At 41.0% G+C, this 18,113-nt stretch overlaps 1 protein-coding gene across 2 annotated transcripts; it reads left to right on the forward strand.

Annotated features, from left to right (window-relative positions):
- The first annotated feature begins 874 nt into the window (after nucleotides 1–874).
- On the forward strand, nucleotides 875–9,389 carry AT-IE (histidine biosynthesis bifunctional protein (HISIE)). 2 transcript variants are annotated; one of them, XM_089168537.1, is made up of 7 exons: nucleotides 875–1,021; nucleotides 1,173–1,375; nucleotides 5,400–5,668; nucleotides 7,111–7,356; nucleotides 7,439–7,534; nucleotides 7,721–7,872; nucleotides 8,820–9,389. In XM_089168537.1, the coding sequence occupies exons 3-7, from the start codon at nucleotides 5,510–5,512 to the stop codon at nucleotides 9,022–9,024; spliced, it is 858 nt and encodes a 285-aa protein (XP_089024663.1). In that variant the 5' UTR covers nucleotides 875–1,021; nucleotides 1,173–1,375; nucleotides 5,400–5,509; the 3' UTR covers nucleotides 9,025–9,389. The 2 variants fall into 2 exon arrangements, with proteins under 2 accessions (XP_089024663.1, XP_089024664.1); XM_089168538.1 differs by lacking the exons at nucleotides 875–1,021; nucleotides 1,173–1,375 and adding an exon at nucleotides 2,570–5,217.
- Nucleotides 9,390–18,113: the final 8,724 nt, after the last annotated feature.

Genomic DNA, 18,113 nt, shown 5'->3' on the forward strand with positions numbered 1-18,113 from the left:
TGTCTAAGGGCCTGTTTGGTTACATGAGTTTGGAGATTTCAAATATCTAGAGATTTTAAATCTATAGATTTCAAATCTATGGAGTTATAATTTATAAAATTAGATGTTTGGTTGTGGAATGAAATCGGGATTCATCCCCAAAAACTATTTGATCGGCGTGATTTTTGTAAATGTGTAAATGTATAGTTTTTTTGAAACTCGGATTTCACCCCTTACCCATAAATCTCGATTCACGTTTTAGTGTAAAAATGTGAATCTCAGATTTCATGAATCTAGAGATTTTTACAACCAAACGGGTATAATTCTCAGATTCATGAATCCAGAGATTTCAAATCTCTGGATTCATGTAACCAAACATGCCCTAAAAGGTTTTCAGTGACAAATTGGACAAATATATTTAATGAAAATTCAATTTTTTGGTCTCTGTGCTTTTTAAACATAAAGTGAGGTTCACTTTAAAGCCTCCATTTTGAGGTGTCAGTGCAATTTGCTTTTTTTTTTTTTTTATACAAATTTTATGAAATTGTCAAAACGCCTTCTAGGGTCATGAAATGTTGGCATGTGTTGGACGTTAAGAGTGTCAATTGTATACCAAAACCGTTTATCAATATTGAAGTCGCATTGTTTAAACCATTTCAAAATTCAGTATGGCTAGTACCGAAATCGTATTTTGGAATTCGATACTGTATGGTGCGATTTCGGTTCAAGTATACTATTGTCCATATGTACCGGTACCAAAACCGAATTTTGAAGCGAATTTCGTACCGTATTTAGGTTATTTATGTAATGTAGTTTTTAATTTTAATTTTTTTTCCTCCAATTACTCTTTAAACTTATAACGGTAGAACCGTAGAACCCTAACGTTCAGCTTCAGCCTTGATTTTGGCTTCGACTTCTCTCTCTTGCGTCCGAACTCTGCAAAAATGAGCGACTGAGAGCCTTCTTTGTCTCCTACTGTTCTCTTCTCTTCGTTTTACTTGAACCACTCATTGCATACCTGTAAAACAGCAAAAGTTCGAAGGTATCTTCTCTTCTTTTTCGTTTCTGTTGATTTTCCCCCACCCCTTTTTCTAGATGCTCGTCTGCGACTGAGTTCGATTTAGAGCCGAGATGGATTAGGTGAAAATGAAATTTATCTGATGCATTTACTCTGTTAAATTTCATATCTTTAGCCTTGTTTCCAAGCATTGGAGTTGGAGTTGGAACCATAGCCTTCTCCCACTTCTCCGGCTAGGGATTGGAAACTGAAGCTCCAAGCAGAATTAACAAACCACACAGCTCAAGAAATCCAGGATTGCAGACAGATTCTACGGTGATCGCCTGGGTGTCACTATACCAGCCCCTAAATACAAATCACTGAGCAGAAGAAAACCAGGTATGCTCTGGTGTGGATGTCACATTCCCTTCAAAATTACTCTTGTTTGTATTCAATTTTTAATGCTATAATATATATTTTTTTAATTACTTCGATCACTGTCTTCACATTCCTTGTGTACTAATTTTCTGGTTCGATTAGAGAGAGAGGGGAACCGTGTGGGCTGGGAAGAGTCCAGATGCTTCTTGAGTTCCTTTTCCAGTATCAGTTTGTTTGGGTGAATTTCATGCTTTCAAAGCTAAGGAGTCAAACACAAAACTCTGAATCAGAGTATCGCGTATTTCTCATTTGCTTCCTTTGGAGAATGTTGACTTATGTCTTGGGAATCTCTCTGATGCATGGGTTTATATGTTTGTTTTCTCATCATTTCATGTACTGTGTCTGCTTTTTATGATCTGGGCTGTGGTGTTGTTTTTTTTTCTTTGGGGAGGGGGGGGGGGGGGGCCCGGGGGTTGTGCCCCCCCCTCTCTCTCTTCCCCCTAGGGGGGGGGGGGGGGTTTTGTTTTTTTTCTTTTTCTTCCCCGGGGGGGCCCCCCCCCCCCCCCCCCCCCCCCCCCCCCCCCCCCCCCCCCCCCCCCCATCATTCATCATATAGTTTCCCATGATTTGAAACTCCAACCCACACATTACAAACTAAAGCGAGCAATGAAGTTCCACAGATATCCAATTATAACTTGTATCAGAGTCTATACGGATATGCACTAAAAAGGAAGTTTCATTCAGAAACAGAGCTCATAGCCTGAAACAAGTGGGAAGCTTTTGCTTGTTCTCTGTTTCAATGGTAGCCAAATACGAGATCAATTGATTTTAGGGAGGATTCAATTGATTAAAAAAAAAATGTATATCCTTATAAGGAGAAAAATAAATTTCTGACAAAGAACAAACACAAGAAGAATTATTTGAACATAGAAGAATCCTAAGGAGAGAAACCAATTTATTTCACCCTTGGCGGCTCAGCTTCTCGCAATCCCACTACCAGGGGTTGCCAAGACGAAGAAGATGTAGAAGAGATGAACTGCTGCAAAAAACTGATTTTGATGGATTCAATGAGGAATCCCTTTCTCAGTGACAGCAGTGGATTGAAGCTTCCTCTGAGAAGAAGGGCAGAAAAATACGTCAATCATTTTTTTCAGCTTTTGGTTTTCTCTTTTTCCCCCCCTAAAAAAGCCCATACTTTTTCGTAGAAGGAAGGGGGGGGGCGGTGGAAGTGTGATCCACGTGTAATTCAATCAGAAAGAGGATGTAGAGATCGTGTTCTTAATCATATAAAACACGGCTATTAGATGTTCTTCATTAATACGTTCATACGGCAAAAATATGAGTTAAATACACCAATTCATGTAAAACTCCTATGGACTTATTTAATGAAGGATCACAGGGTAAGGTAAGGATGCCAAATGGTACGGTATCGATAAGGTACAGAAAATTAAAACCCAAAACTGAAATCATACTATACCATTTTTGTATCTACATTTACCAACCATTACCATAATGTTATGGTATGGTATGGTTTTAGCACAAAAATGGTATACATATTATATTAGGCAATATGATACAGTGTTCAGTATCTAAATGGTACTAAAAAGGTATATACCCATTAGTAGTGCACCCAAAACCAATATTGTATTGTGTCACAATAGAAACTGTTTTCAAAAAACTGTACCATATTATTTTTTAAATGGTTCGGAACGGTACGATTTTATATGGACAACTTTAATATCAGTTCCAGTATATAGGTTTGTTACCTAATTGACACCCTTAGGTCAAGGAGTCCAAATATGCAACCCACTTGGGGTGAAGGATGAATCCCAAGTTCCCAACTTATTGCATTGATAGGCCCCACATCTCATTTATGGCCAGCATTAATTCCATGCTGCCTGGGGATAGCTGATTGCTATTCCTCCACAATTGTGGAATTTTTTTTTGGCCAAAACAGAAGCATAAATTCATCCAATGAAAGAATTTAGGTCAAAAGACCTATACAAACGAGAAGAATCCACGATAAATAAAGGTGGTATACCCCACCAAGTTCTGTTTAAGGAGAATCTTCAAGCACCCCTAGTAAGAAAATTAGCAAAACCATTGCCAAACCTAGGAATATAACTAAACGAAACCCTACTAAACAAAGAACAAAGTCTCAAAATGTCCCTAACTAAATTGAAACCCATCCAATCTAAAGAGGATTGGAGACTTTGGAGAGCAAAAATCACAAGTAAGCAATCTGAATGGATTTGCAAATCAACAGCTCCTAAATAAGAGACAAGAAAATGCCATCTCTAATGGCTTCAAGTTCAACTATAGTTGCTGAAGAACTATGTCCCCATTTGCTTTGAGCTGCCACAAAATTGCCATTGTAATCCCAAATAATGCAACCTCCTCCTCCTTTGGGTGAGGTATTATCCCATGATCCATCTACAAAGATTTGAAAGAGAGCAAGTTCCTCAATAATGAGATGACTTGGCCTTGGATAAGGTTCCCCACGAGCCCTTTGAGACTCTATAGTGTGAAGTTGTATATTTGCACATAGATAAAAGAAGGTAGTCATTGTATGTATTATAGAAGCGTCAAACCCCTCTACATAGAACTGCATTCCTAGTGTTCCATTGCATCAAGCTAAGGCACTCCACATTTGATTCACCAAGATTAAATTGTCACAACCCTTAAACTTTATTTTGATAAATTCCATCCGATCATATAAATTTGTTCCTAGGAAATCAGATGTACTAATACGGAGAGAGGATAGTCTCCAGTACTCCTTTGCATGAGAACAGGAAAACAAAGCATGAAATACATTTTTTAGGCCATGGCCACAAATTAGATAAAGGGGGTTAAGTGAAACATTCCTTGAAAAGAGGGAGCTCCCAATTGCAATAGCCTCATATGAGGATTGCCACAAAAAATGTTTAGTCTTTGGGAGGGTAGGGATCTGTCAAATATGTTTCCAATACTCAGATGAGGAGGAAGAAGAAGCTACATGACCTTGATCATCATCCATAGCTAAAGTTAGGAGCTTAACACTGTCTTACCGTTTAATTGCCGTATGTATCCCTACCTATATGATTGCTATTTTTGACCTTACTAACATGAAAGGGTCAACTTATTAGCATTCCAAGATGTAATTTGACAATCCCTATGAGAAATAACTACCCGTGCAGGATTCGGGACCCACTGCTTGTGGGATACCCTCAAGGGGAAATGGAAACCCGTCTCTCTTTTCTCCTGGCTATCCTCTTCCTCTCTGTCAGCACTCTACTCCTAACTAAGATTTAAATTATTGGTATGGAGTATCATATCAATTTGTTGATTTTAAGAGATGCATTGTCTCGTATGGAGTATTGTATCGTACTAGCCAACACATTTTGGTGCAATCCAATACTTGCCCTTTAAAAAGAAAAAGAGATGTATCGATTTGTGTCATATCGACTGTATCCAATATGGGTACATATCGGCTAGTATCATGTCTTATCTTATCGTATGATACAGCAGCCAATCAAAGTTGATGGTGAAGGGAATCAGGACCACTTAGGAGGTTGCAGATTACAATTCTCTCTCTCTCTCTCTCTCTCTCTCTCTCTCTCTCTCTCTCACACACACACACACACACTCTCACAGATGAGTTTTTGTGATTCTTGTTTGCCCTTTATTGTTCGATTATTTGTCTGTGAAATACATCAAAGTGGCATGTCTCAATCTTCAGTGACTTCACAGTAGATCTCCTTCTCTCTCTTTTGCCCACTCAAAGAGGTCCTGCTTGTGCATCAACAGTCGTTCTTATTTTACGGTTATCTGGATGAATTTTCAGCCTCCATGCAGCTTGCTTCATCTGCAAGAGAGAAATTTATGTAGGAAAAAGAGATACTTGTGTACCAGCTACTTCCTACTTCGAACTTCTGGTTCTTTGGTTTAGCCAAAATTTGTGTAGTGTATTTTTTGGAGGGTCTATAATTGATTTGATTTTTGTTTATCAATTTTATTAATCATGGATTTTTTTAAGCAAGATGGTTAATTGTATGTCTGAAACCAGGTACGAAACCCCCTTCATCCACTTGAATGCTTGATTACCTTTTGAAACTGTGTTCTGAAGATTAACGAAGACTGACGGAGATTGCAGCTGAGTTATCTATTGTGTACTTGATGGCAATCTCTTACTGCCCCTCATACCTGAGATATACAGCAAGAGATCATGTTATATCATTCCCGCGTGTCAACTTCAGAGATAATATCAGGAAGAGGAATTGTTTAGTCTATGCTTCTTCTACAAAGTCAGAAAGGGATTTATTTTCTGAATCAAAGGTATTTCTACCCAGAAAATCTAATCTCACATGGCTTACTTGAGGATTTTTCCATTTCTTTTTAAGTAGTTATCCAACTCTCTTTCTTCCGCGGGGGGGGGGGGGGTTGTGGATCCTCAGAATATTAAATCAATGTCCCTTGCTTTTGTATTCTGGACATTCTTCCTTTAGAAGTATGGCATTGTTTTTACCTCTGAAGTATGAAGTTTGTTCTGGCTTTGATTCTATCAGAAGGGTTCTTATTTTGCTGAATATTGAAAATATAGTTGCATCTGAGGCCATCTTTAAACGAGTGATCATAGAACTCTTGATCAAGAAGGAATCATATTGCTGTTGGTCCCTTCCAAAATTTCCTTCATTCAGGGTTACAATGGTTGATAAGGTGCATATTATTTTCAATATTTCCCTTTTCATGGTCTCCATGTAAATATTCACCTAGAATATAACTTAGTCGTTCAATGTTACTATCCATTGAATTTTTTTTTTGGTCCCTTTAACAGTAAGAATTGTCCCATATTTTGAGCATCATATTATTTATAAATGATAAGTTTGTATTATTTTCAATATTTCCCTTTTCATGGTCTCCATATAAATATTCGCCTAGAATGTAACTTATTGGTTCAATGTTTATACCCATTGAACTGTATTTTTGGTCTCCTTAGAGTAAGAATTGTCCCATTTTTTGGGCGATTATATTATCTGCAAATGATAAGTTTGGCTATCTTTTTTCTTAATCTTCTGCATAGGTTCATTGATTGATGATTTTCTTTACACTTTTTTTCTGACCCCCAAGCCCCACCTTCCCCCAGCCAAAGAAATAAATGAATAAATAAATAAACCTGCCAGTTCCAGAAAAATATATTAATTTCATAGGCTTGATAGGCTTCTCGCTCCTTGCCCTATTCTTGCTTTTTGGTTTTCCTTGTTGCTTTATTTACTAGTATTGCCTTAGTTAGAAGTAGAACAGCCCAATAATGATCTAACCCCCAGAATCCGAGTTTCAGGAGCCTCATGCAGTCATGCACCGGGTATGCCCTTTTTATATTACTTGATAAATATGACTACTTTTACTTTTAGATCTTCTATATGGGGTTCATTGGTTGATTATTTCCTGGACACCTTCTCTTTGGACCATCACCCAAACTCCCAGTGCCCCTAAAAAATAATAATAATAATAAATAAATAAATAAATAGAAGAAGAAGAAGGAGAAAGAGAGAGGAATCTCCATTAACTATTATTGTCTCTGTTGAAATTGTTGGATCGTCCCAAAAAACCCATTATATCTTATTTTCCAGTATCAAGGTAGATCATTGACCACGTTGGCCATGTGAGTTTCCTCACTAGCTTAGTGTTCTGAACTTGTGCATATGCAAGCTGTTTATGCTTTAACTGATTTGCTTTCCTGGAATAATGGGGTGTACTTTTTATTGTGAATAATTTAGATTGAGCTATTGTTAGATTCTGTTAAGTGGAATGAAAAAGGGTTGGCAGTGGCAATTGCTCAAAATGTAGACACAGGAGCTGTCTTGATGCAAGGCTTTGCAAACAGGGAAGCACTAGCTACAACCATATCATCACGGAAGGCAACATTCTATAGCCGTTCCAGATCATCTTTGTGGACTAAGGGAGAGACATCCATGAACTTCATCAATATCCATGACATCTTCCTTGATTGTGATCGTGATTCTGTATGTTTCCCTAAGGCTAGTAGATTCCAAGAGCTTCATCTTTCAAAATCTGATCCAAAGCTAACTCAGAATTGTATATCAGATAATATATCTGGGGAAGCCTGATGGCCCAACTTGCCACACAGGTTCGGAGACATGCTATTATACATCAGTGTTTGATTTTTTGAAGGGTTCACAGGTATATAATCTCCTCTTATACTGTGATTTCTTTCTAGAAGACAGTGTTCAGTTTTTGGGTTGTTTGAAGTATTAATATCCTTTTGTGTAATTTTTGTTTTGCTGTTTATCATGTTGGTGTCAATAGATTAGTGCTAGTGGGATCGAATTGAGTTAATCAGGTTTCTTAATAGCACACTCTTGGCAGGATTTGAAAGATAGGCTTCTGTTGACGACTTTATCATCATTGGAGTCTATAATTTCCACACGCAAAGCAGAAATAGAGGCAGCTGAAAATGGGAAGCCGTCATGGACCAAACGGCTGTTGTGTGACCACGGGTTGCTTTCCTCTAAAATTCGGTACATTCTCAGTTGCTGCTGCAGATGGTTTCTATTTCCAAGTTACTTTTTACATTTTATCAATGCATTTGTGTAGGTTTTGGAGCATTTGATTCTAAACTCAAGTTCGAAGTCAGTTATTTTAGTTAATCATACCAACCAGGGGTGGGTTTATTAGTTTGGTATAGTAACTAACTCACAGTATCCTAGAAGGGGAATGACAAACATATTGATATCCTGCTAGAGAGAACCTGGTAGCAGACCACCATATCCTAGAAACATGCACCTACTATGTCTAATATGACATTTTTTCTTTGTTTGCTGGGTTGGTTGGGCTGGGTCACTTTGCTGAAGTCCTCAAAAGAGATTTCATATCAAGGATAGTGCAGGCTCAATCAAGTTGAGTTTAAGCCAAGTTGCTCCTAAATTTGTTTTCCGTGCAAATTCACCCATCATTTTGTTTCAGATGTGGAAAGAGTACAACTGCTCCAGAATCTTCTGAGAAAGATGATCCAGTTGATTCTGGGAAGAATTATATGCATTACAACTCTGTGTGTGACATAAATCAGGTTTAAACTATAGCAAGCACCTAGAAGGAATTTGGCTAACATTCTGTGTAGGTGAAAATATCTGAATATTCCAATGGTCGTTGATTCTTTCTTATCTACTGCACTATGGCCTTGATCCAACGTTCCCCATTGGATGCATTTCATTCCAGTCAGATCAGTTTTGCCCTTTGAAGAAAGAAATGTTAAGATTTACTCAACAAATATTATTGGTAGAGTTGTTCTAGTGCTTCCTTCGTTGCTTTAACAACCACTCCAGGTAAGGTTGGCTGAATAAGGATTAAGACCCACTCATGTAGAAGACATTTCTAACAGAGTAGTTCCACAAAAGACATTCTGAAGCAGAACACTCATTTAGTTTATGTACATGTTATTTGAAATCTGATGTGAAACCTTACGCAGGGAAGAGGCCGATGAGTTATGCAGAACATTAGAGGAGGATGAGGATAAGTCCCGCGCAGCTTCAGAGATGGCAGATTTGGTTTATCATGGCATGGTCTTACTTGCAGCTAAAGGTGCGACGATGGAAGAGGTTCTTGAAATTCTTAGGCACAGATTTTCTCAATCAGGCATTGAGGAAAAGAGCAGTAGGAAATCAAATCATTGAACAAAGGACCTGAGCTTGCTATGGAGAACTTCTGATCAGTTTTGTAGGTCACCACTACTCCTAATGAGAGGAGATTGTTCTTATACTCTCTCCTATCAAACCATGCTGGATATGACCAACTATAATTTATTTTTTTCTGTTTTTTTTTTTTAAATCTATTTATTGTTTTGCATGATTTTGTTGTATCTGTTTTGAGAGAATAGTTTCTTAACCACCAATGGTTATTTACCGTTTCATCCGGATTCTGTTGTTTTTTGGGTATAACTGTAGGATAAGAAAATTAATCATTTCAGTTTAAATGGTAACCAAAAATTAAAAGTTAGAAACCCATTCCTTTGAAGGATTTATAGACCGTTTAGAATATAGAGGACTGGTTGAAATATAATTTTTTTTGTTTTTCTTTGGGTTATGGGTGGGGCTGGAGTTGAAGTTCAGCTGGACCGGTTCTGTGTATTTTGACTAGGGATGTAAACAAACCGGATTTGGATTGAATAGTGGTAATACCATATCTGCATATTATTAAATTTGGATGAATTCGGATAATATTTTATCGGCATTTGGAAAGATTCATTCGGATGATAATCGGCTAATTATTTTTTTAAGTAAATTATTTTAAATAAACATAAATACAGATTGAATATAAGTTTTCGACTACTTATTTACATATTTATCCTTTTATTTGTGAGGGTTAGGTTTGAAATTTAAGTATTTAAGCAACTTTAGTAGCTATTTTAATAGAAACTTTAACAAAATAGTCACATATCATAGATTCATAGGTAAAAATTGGTAAAAGTAAGGGAAAAAAATCCAAATAAGTAACTTAATCGGATAATTTTGTCAAAAGGATAATAATGGGTAAGAAAGGGTAATATCATATTTGCATCTTCTGGACGGATTCGGAAGCAGATTTTGGTTATTCATTTACATCCTTAATTTTAACTACATCTTCACCAGGGTAGTTATTATATATAATTTAAATATAATGTAGTGTTTTATCCCTAATTAGAGTGAGATTTGATTCGAACTTTAATTTCCTATTTGGAGGTGTTGGATTTTTACCAAGAGGCTTGATCTATGGGATTAATTTTATTAATTTATACTAAACACAGAAGAAAAAAAGGAAAAAAAAAGGGCCAGATAGAAATGGTTATTCAGGCTTGTGTGGTGCAGAACACTTGCGTCTACACACAACAACTTGTGAAATGACTAGTAGTCTTTCCAAAATTTTCCTGTTTTCACAACTATTCCTTCCAAAATTTTCCTGTGAACATCTTTAACACGAGTAATTGAGTAATCCTCTTTATTTTGTATTAGCCCAACATGATTAAAGATATGAACTGCTCGAGTATTTATGTAGATCATTGATACAACAACAACAAATTTAATCTTATCTTAACTTAATGGAGTTGACTACATAGATCTAAAAGATAAGGGTAGGACAGAAAATGCTATCTAGAAAAATCAAAATTAGAACAATTAAAGATGAGAAAGATAGAAAGGATAGAATCATATCATAGTAAAAAGAAAAGAACACGCCTAGCACAGATGCAGATGCATAAAACTAGAAGAATTCAACTTAATCGTTGCTGATCATCATTATTCTTTGAAGAATTTTTCTTTTCTTCTTTTTGGGTGAGAATTCTTCACTGAATTCAAGAAAATGAAACGAGAATTTACATATAATGCAAAATATACCAACCAAAGGTTCTCCAAATAGAGGAATTTATTCTTTCTTATCAAATCAAGCCCAAAAGAATGGTTATACAATGACACTGTTCTTGAATCAAGGCATTTGGCATTGTCTACTGTGTCAAAAACTGGAAAGATGTCAAAAGCTTTCCAATAAAGTAATTCTGCTCAAATGAAACCAGTAAAGTCTTCATTGATGTGATGTTCAGGTCTCCATGGGATGTTTCATTTGTCAACATAAGTAGGTTTTGACGTGATTTTGTGGTCCAGTGGATTTATCTATTTGCCTTTTGATCTTCTTTATCTTTTTCTCTTATAAACGCAATTTGAGAATTGAAGATGACATCATTTTCTTTGACACTAGTGAAGCATCTTTATCAAATTATATAAAAAAATCTTAAAAAAACCCACTTAAATGATCGCATTTTGGTGGTTCAATTAATGGGTTTAAATCAAATATATGAACAGACTCAATTTGAAAGAAAAACTAATTGTTTTTTAGAAGAAAAAAAAAACCAATTTGGTGTAAGTGCAAGAAATGTAATCTTGGCTCCTTGGTTCGCTCCAGATCCAGCCCTTATTCCTGAGACCAAAGCAATGTGAAAGTGGGCCGCTTCTGAGGACGGGAAGCCATCTCCGACGATCGAGTTAGTCCAAGCTAACAAATAGCAAACTCCATTGAGGAGATAAAACCCCAAGAAATGATGAAGATCATCCTCTTGAAGGGTTAGAAAGTTGAGGATAACGAAGGCTGAAGTTTATAGAGCTTACCCCGTTTTTGGTGTAAGGAGGGATTATATCATGGATCCTTACTCTTTTTCGTGACTTTTGGGCAACTGTGCGATACAAGGGTCTCTTCAGCCGCCATCGTCTTACGGCGTGCAAGATTCGATAGAGATCTTGTCGTCCGAGGAGATCTTAGATAATGCCAGGCGCTAAGTTTATTTGGATATTTTGGCTCAAGCACGTAGGTCCCTGATGCGTCCAAAATCTGCTCAGCCCTTGGATCTCCAAGTGATGTCCTGCAAAACGAAAGCGTCAGATGTGGCCCGACCGCTAGGGTCGGGAGTCCACCTCCGAAGGCTAAGTCAGTTGATGAACTTAATCACAAACGGCTCTGCTAGAAGCACAGAGCTAATGAATGAAGAAACGGGAAAGGTGATCTAGATAGCGAACGCCGATAGTTTGGATCTATCGGTATGTATCCGAACCTGAGTCTCGAGATAGTATTCTTTTTGATCGATTGATCCGTCCCTCACCTTGTATGGTAGTGAGGGTTATAAAGAGGGGGCCCCCCCCCCCCCCCCCCGGGGCCCCCCCCCCCCCCCCCCCCCCGCCCCGCCCCCCCCCCCCCCCCCCCCCCCCCCCCCCCCCCCCCCCCCCCGTGGGGGTGATAACACTACGAGGATCCGGTCGAGTTCCAATCCAAACAAAATACAACAAGCGTGATTTAAGAGCAAGAGGTACAAAGAGACGCAGAGATACACTCCACAAAAGCACAAGACAAGATAGTCGTGTAGGAGAAAAGGACACAGAGTATCAGCGGAAGTTATGTTATTCGATGTTTCCCGCAAAAAAAACAAAGCTCCAATCCCAAACAAAACCCCAAGATCAAAGATACAGCCTCCGACGCACACGACATACGCACAATGCGTCATGTACATCGATATTCTCACAGCCGGCCACGATGACCCCGGCGGCGACTCTCCAAGTAATATGAACGCACCACCGCAACGAGCTAAAGAAAAGGAAAATACACGAGAGGATGAGTTCCACGAACCGGAGCGAACACATCAACACATGCATCATCATGTACACACACACATACGCATGTACGGTTGATGAATAAAGAATGAACATAAAGATATGATTATAACTTCTACCATGTAGTCTCTACGAGACACGCTTTAAGATAACACACCAGCCTCCTCTCAAGTAGTCCACACTCACCCTCACGACACTAAGCCCGCCGGGGTTCACCGCGAGTTGGGTCTGTCACACAACCATGGGGGGATTAGGTCAACACCCTCCCATCACCAGGCCCGAGAACCGGCGCGTGTCAAGGATTACTCAGCCCAATGCAAAGTCACATGTCTCGTGCACATGTGATCCGGATACCCCTCATGCCTAAGCGCCCTGGTCCGGATCGTTTCACCTATGAATGGAATCCTCAACGGGAGGCATCTATTGGATCCCATTCCCAACCCCGTGGCATCTACAATGCTAGGGTGGATGCCGTCATGTCCCCCACGCCGCCTAACCGCCGCTTGGGCATCACGAGGTCCGTCTAACACATGTCACTATACCATTGCATGATACCGTGGGTCCGTTGATGCACACGAACCCCATCCACCGATACACGGGTCACTCGGCCAATACCCCCGCCGAAAGGGTAGTAGCACTCACGGGATCTTAACCACAGCACTAAGACAACCACACCGACTATGAAAGTGCTCGGCATCGGAGGACAGTGTCCCATACCACAACCGCCGATAACCCAAGCTAGGAATACCAAGATAGGTAAACCCCATTTCACAGTCACATACATATATGCATCAATCAAGTGAAGTAACCAACACATAATCACATACAATTTACATTTAATCAATTAGTCATGAGTACAGATGACATGCGGATTATCGAGATTATAGAAGGTAATGACAATTATCATGCAACATACATTTTCACGTCCAAACACACAATGAAATTACATAATATATGTGATGTTATCCTCACCGTTAATCGAGAATTCACAAAATAACGACGCCCAAGACTCGTAACCAGCAAATAAACAAGATAAATAAGATTTAATCGGGATTCAATTTGAACACGGACCAAAGTGGGTAACACAGTCCAACAAGGCGGGCAACTCAGTCCCAAACGACCCGGTAACCGGCGGGTAGCCACGAGTCAACCGGCGAAAGTGCTCGGTTTCGCACGAGGCGACAAAGACGGCACAATAGCCATGCGAATCTTCACGGAGTCGAAAATTATTCCTCAACCTAAGCCCTCCAATATCACATTTAAATAAAATTACCCATCAAATATATCAAGAAACTACCCGAATTAGGTGAGGTGAAGCCCTACCTCCACGCGATCAAACCCAAACGCAACAAGACGCAAACACCCAAACCCCTCCCTAAGCTTGTCCTCTCTTCTCTCTCCCTCCCAAAAGTTCTCCTCAAAAGAGCTCACAAAACGTTTGTGAGTGAGACTAGTAAAAGGCAACAATAGGTAAAAAGACCAGCCCTAGTGGGAGGGACAGTCGATAAATAGCGACCGCCCATCCGACCGCCCCAAACACTCAGCGAGGCCGACGCAAAGGCCTCCGGAGGGTAGGTACCTTCGAAATCCCTACCAATGGTATAATCACCGAGATTTTAAGTCCTCTCGCATAGCTTTTTGGGCACACCAAAACCTCACTAATGCCTTCGGAAATAATTCTCTCTCCGGTGAAGTCAAATAAGGTGGGGGTCTCATCACATCATCCAAATCCATGGGTTCGATCCTTGAACCTTCGGGTTCAACTCAATGTAGGGTTAGAAATTGGGGTTCACACGTTGGATCTTATCAATAAGATCCGTTGAGCGATAGACTTCTACTAGTTTGGGCTAGTAGAGGACTCCTGAGATAACCGTTAGGTTATGCGATAGTTATCCCTTTGATGATGATTATCCGCAGCCGTCAGTTTGAGTCTGCTGTCATCAGGGTGATTACCCTAATCCATAAGTAAGATTAGGGCACGCTTGCAGCCGAATAATCTTTCTTCTTCAGCAAGCCATCTTCTGGATCCGGTTCGCTCGGGAGCGATTCGGTTTTCTCCGTCTCGACCGAGGTCGAGGGTCGGACCAGTTATGAACCCGGTCTGATCATAAACTCTCCATATCACGAGCCCCCCAGACCAAGCGTTCGGTCGATCCTGAGGGCTTAGTTTTTAATCGGGTTCGTCATCGGGTGATGATCTCTGCGTGCTTCATTAAATGTCATATCACATTTAATGCGGTGGTCACTTTTCCTTGAGCGTTGTGAGTGTAAGGCCACATGTCTTCGTTGCAGTTGATCTGTCGTGGCTCACGTCATCCAAGCGAAGGTTTCCGAACGCCTATTTCGGATTCGTGAGTTCAAACTTTCAAAACGTCTTTGAATCTTGATCGTTGATTTTGAATCAATCTCGATCGTTCAGATTCCCGAACACTCGTGCGGGAGTTTTAAAAGCGGTTCGTTGTCTTCGTAGGTTTCATTCTTCTGTCCGGAATTTGAACCTTTGTCGTTGCCTTCGCGCCTTCCTGCTCTCAAGCTTCCGTCTCCATTGAATCGGTAAGTTTCTTGGTCTTTTCTTTTTGTAGTTTCTTGAAACGAGTAATGGCGGACGATAGGGCTTCTTTAGTACCCCATGTTGGTGATAGCGGTGATGCTTTTGCTTCTCCTGCTCCCGAACAGTCGGATAGTGATAACAAAACCCTAACCGTCCTCTGCGGAGGAGTTCGCTGAAGTTTCTCAAAAAGGTTTTGAAAGAAAAACCGAAACTTCCCTGTCCTTGTCGAGTCTGGATCTTCCAAGATCGTTGATTCTTCTAGGCAACCTCAAACCTCCGGGTCCAATGGTGGGCTGGCTCTGTTCCTTCCATTTATAATGGAGAAACCCTTCTTTCAGCTGTCCAAGATTTTGACCTTCCTTCCTCCTATCGGGTTAGGGCTCCCCACCCACGATGAGAGGGTTGATTCATCCCTTTCGGGTGAATTTTCTCTGTACATAGATGCCTTTGGAAAGCGGGGTTCGCTTTCCCTTTTTTAATCCTTTATTCTCCATGAGTTTTGAATCACTTGGAACATTTGTCCCGGAATGCTCCTCCCCAATAGCTGGCGTCTCATCGTCGGCTTCTTGGGTTTGTGTTTTGAGCTTGGCATCACGCCATCTCTTTCTCTTTTTGTACATTTTCATGTTCTTTCTATCTCCCATCCTCCCGGATGGGTCTTTCTTTCCAAACGCAATAAGGCTGAACTTGATTGGAGGGGCAGCATCCTTGTCAAAGGAACTTGCCCTTCTAACCACAAAAGATGGCGCGAACGATACTTTTTCTGTCGAGCGCCTCCATCGGATCTTAACTTCCCGACCACCTGGAGGAGGTTTACTTCTTCGTCCGAAAGTAAGCGGGGCCTTCCCTTATCCAAAGAAGACGAGGCGGCCATCAGGAAGATCAAATCCATTCCGTGGTATCAAGAGATACATGGATATGAAATGGAGTATAACTCCATCCTTCGATCTTGGGGCTTGGCTCATTGTGAGCTTCTAACCATCATCCTTTGATTTGGTGAAGTGATATGTCTTGAATTCTGATTCTTGTCCTTCTTCTTTGCGGTGCCTCCCCGAACGAACCACGAAAGCCTGCGGGTGAAGGCCGCTAGGGCCGTTGTGACAGCCGAGCAACGATCGCCCGGGGTCTTGACTTGCAGATCAAGAGGCTTCTCTTCCCTCTCCCGACCCCTCTTACGGGGGTATCGGGAATATCGGGCCTGTAGCTGATGCTTCGGGTAAAGGGAAGAAACCAATGGTGGAGAGGGCTAGCGTCTCCTCCTCCGTCCGAACCAAGAGGAGGCATGACACAATTGATGCTCCCTCCAACAAAAAATCCAAAGCTTCGACGGATGGTGAGGAGATCTCCATCCCCCAGTGGACCACGAAGATGACCGACGGGGTCACTCGGGATCCTGAGAAAGCTGCGGAGTGGAGCTCTCTCGGTCTTGCTCCTTCGATCGCCCGGGAGTTTGAAGCCCTGGATGACACCTCCCTTGTTAGTCAATCTACAAGGTAACGGTCTTCTTGGTTACTTATGTTTTCATAATTTCTTATGACTTCTTCGATATCTTCCGTCTTCCCGGGGAATCTTTGTGTTGAGCTTTTATCAACACATGGAAGCATTGAGCCGGGTTGGTCGCACCAGCTCCTTGCTGCAAACTTGTGAAGAGAAATTGGCCAAGGCCAATTCCGAAATAGACCAGTGTTGCAGCCTACCGTGGAGCTGCGAGAAAAAGCATGAGGAAGAAGTGATCTCCCTCAAGGAAACTCTTGAAGCTTCGAGAATTCGTGTCTCTGCTGCCGAGCGCGAGGCCGGGAAGCAAAAGGCAGCTGCCACGTTGTTTGGTGACAGCCTTGAAATCAAAAGTAGGGATCTCGAAGAACATCGAAGTTGGCAATCCCTAGCAAGCCTGAGCATATAAAGCCGGACCTTCGGAAGGAGTGCATTCGGAAATACACGAACAGCGTACCTTTCTCCGAATTGCTAGGTTTCTACAACATTCGGGCTTATCGCATGGGGGCGAACGACGTTTGGGAGCGGATCCTTGGAACGATCCACGACTTCGACTCTTGCTCCTTTTCGTGAGGTATGCCACCCGGAGGTCTTCGGGAAAGTTGGTATGGATCTCCCAGAGGCCGGGCTCGGGGAGTAGATGATCCTTTTCCAGCTGACCCTCAATATGAGGCATATCTAGATGACGAGCCGGCACTTCCAGAGGAGAAATCACAAGCCGAGTCTCAAGTTGTTGCTGTAGAGGATTCAGCCGATGCCACTCTTGAGGAAGGCTCTTCTCATGGTCTGAGAAAAGTCATCCCGACCGGGGTCCCTCGGGCAACAATGAAGAAAAGGCTTAGGGAGTTGTTCTTTTGTAAAGATGTACCCTCAATTTAATGAATAGACATTTCTTTATTCATGTTGGCCTCAAAATTTCCCCGTCTCCTGCCCGAAGTATTGCCTTGAATATCAAAGTATTAATGATAAAACTTATCACTTAACTTTTCATTCCTCGCCGAATAATGATCTTGTAGAAATATTGTGAAGATGCGTTTCGGGAAGATACGTTAATCTTCCCCACTACTTCATTTATTGCAAAGTCCGCACGTTTCCCTTCTGCGAAGTTCAAACGTTTTCTGCTTTTGTGTACCATTCATTGTTTCCAATGAATCGGAAATACATCCATTATTTTAATGGCGGTGCGACGATTGGAGGTTTCTCTGCATCGGTGCTCGCTTCCACATGTTTCCATGTGGCATCCCTTCGACCGTTGATCTTGCTTTTTGCGGATTTCGAAGCGTCGTTTCGATCTGGGTCGTCGGTTGTCCTTAGCCTTCAACCGTCGTCTTATACCTGAGGCTATTTAAAGCCTTCGTGGGTACTCTCCATCTATCCTGACTTCTGCAAGATAGATTTGCTAAAGTGCCAAAGCAACCTTTCGTCCTTCGGCCTGCTTCCGTATTCCTCGTACTCCAACGACAGCTCTATCCATTTCTGAACAAGTGAGTTTTTTGATTTCTCATCTCTTTCCCCTCTTCCCCCCGAAGTAAACTGCACAGTAGTTATACTTGGGGTTTAGTTTGTTGGTGCATCGGAAGCTTTAGAAAAC

The sequence above is a fragment of the Hakea prostrata genome, chromosome 9 (genome assembly GCF_041222555.1).
Source record: "Hakea prostrata isolate BN-2017 chromosome 9, UWA_Hpros_2, whole genome shotgun sequence".
In the NCBI taxonomy this organism is placed as follows: domain Eukaryota; kingdom Viridiplantae; phylum Streptophyta; class Magnoliopsida; order Proteales; family Proteaceae; genus Hakea; species Hakea prostrata.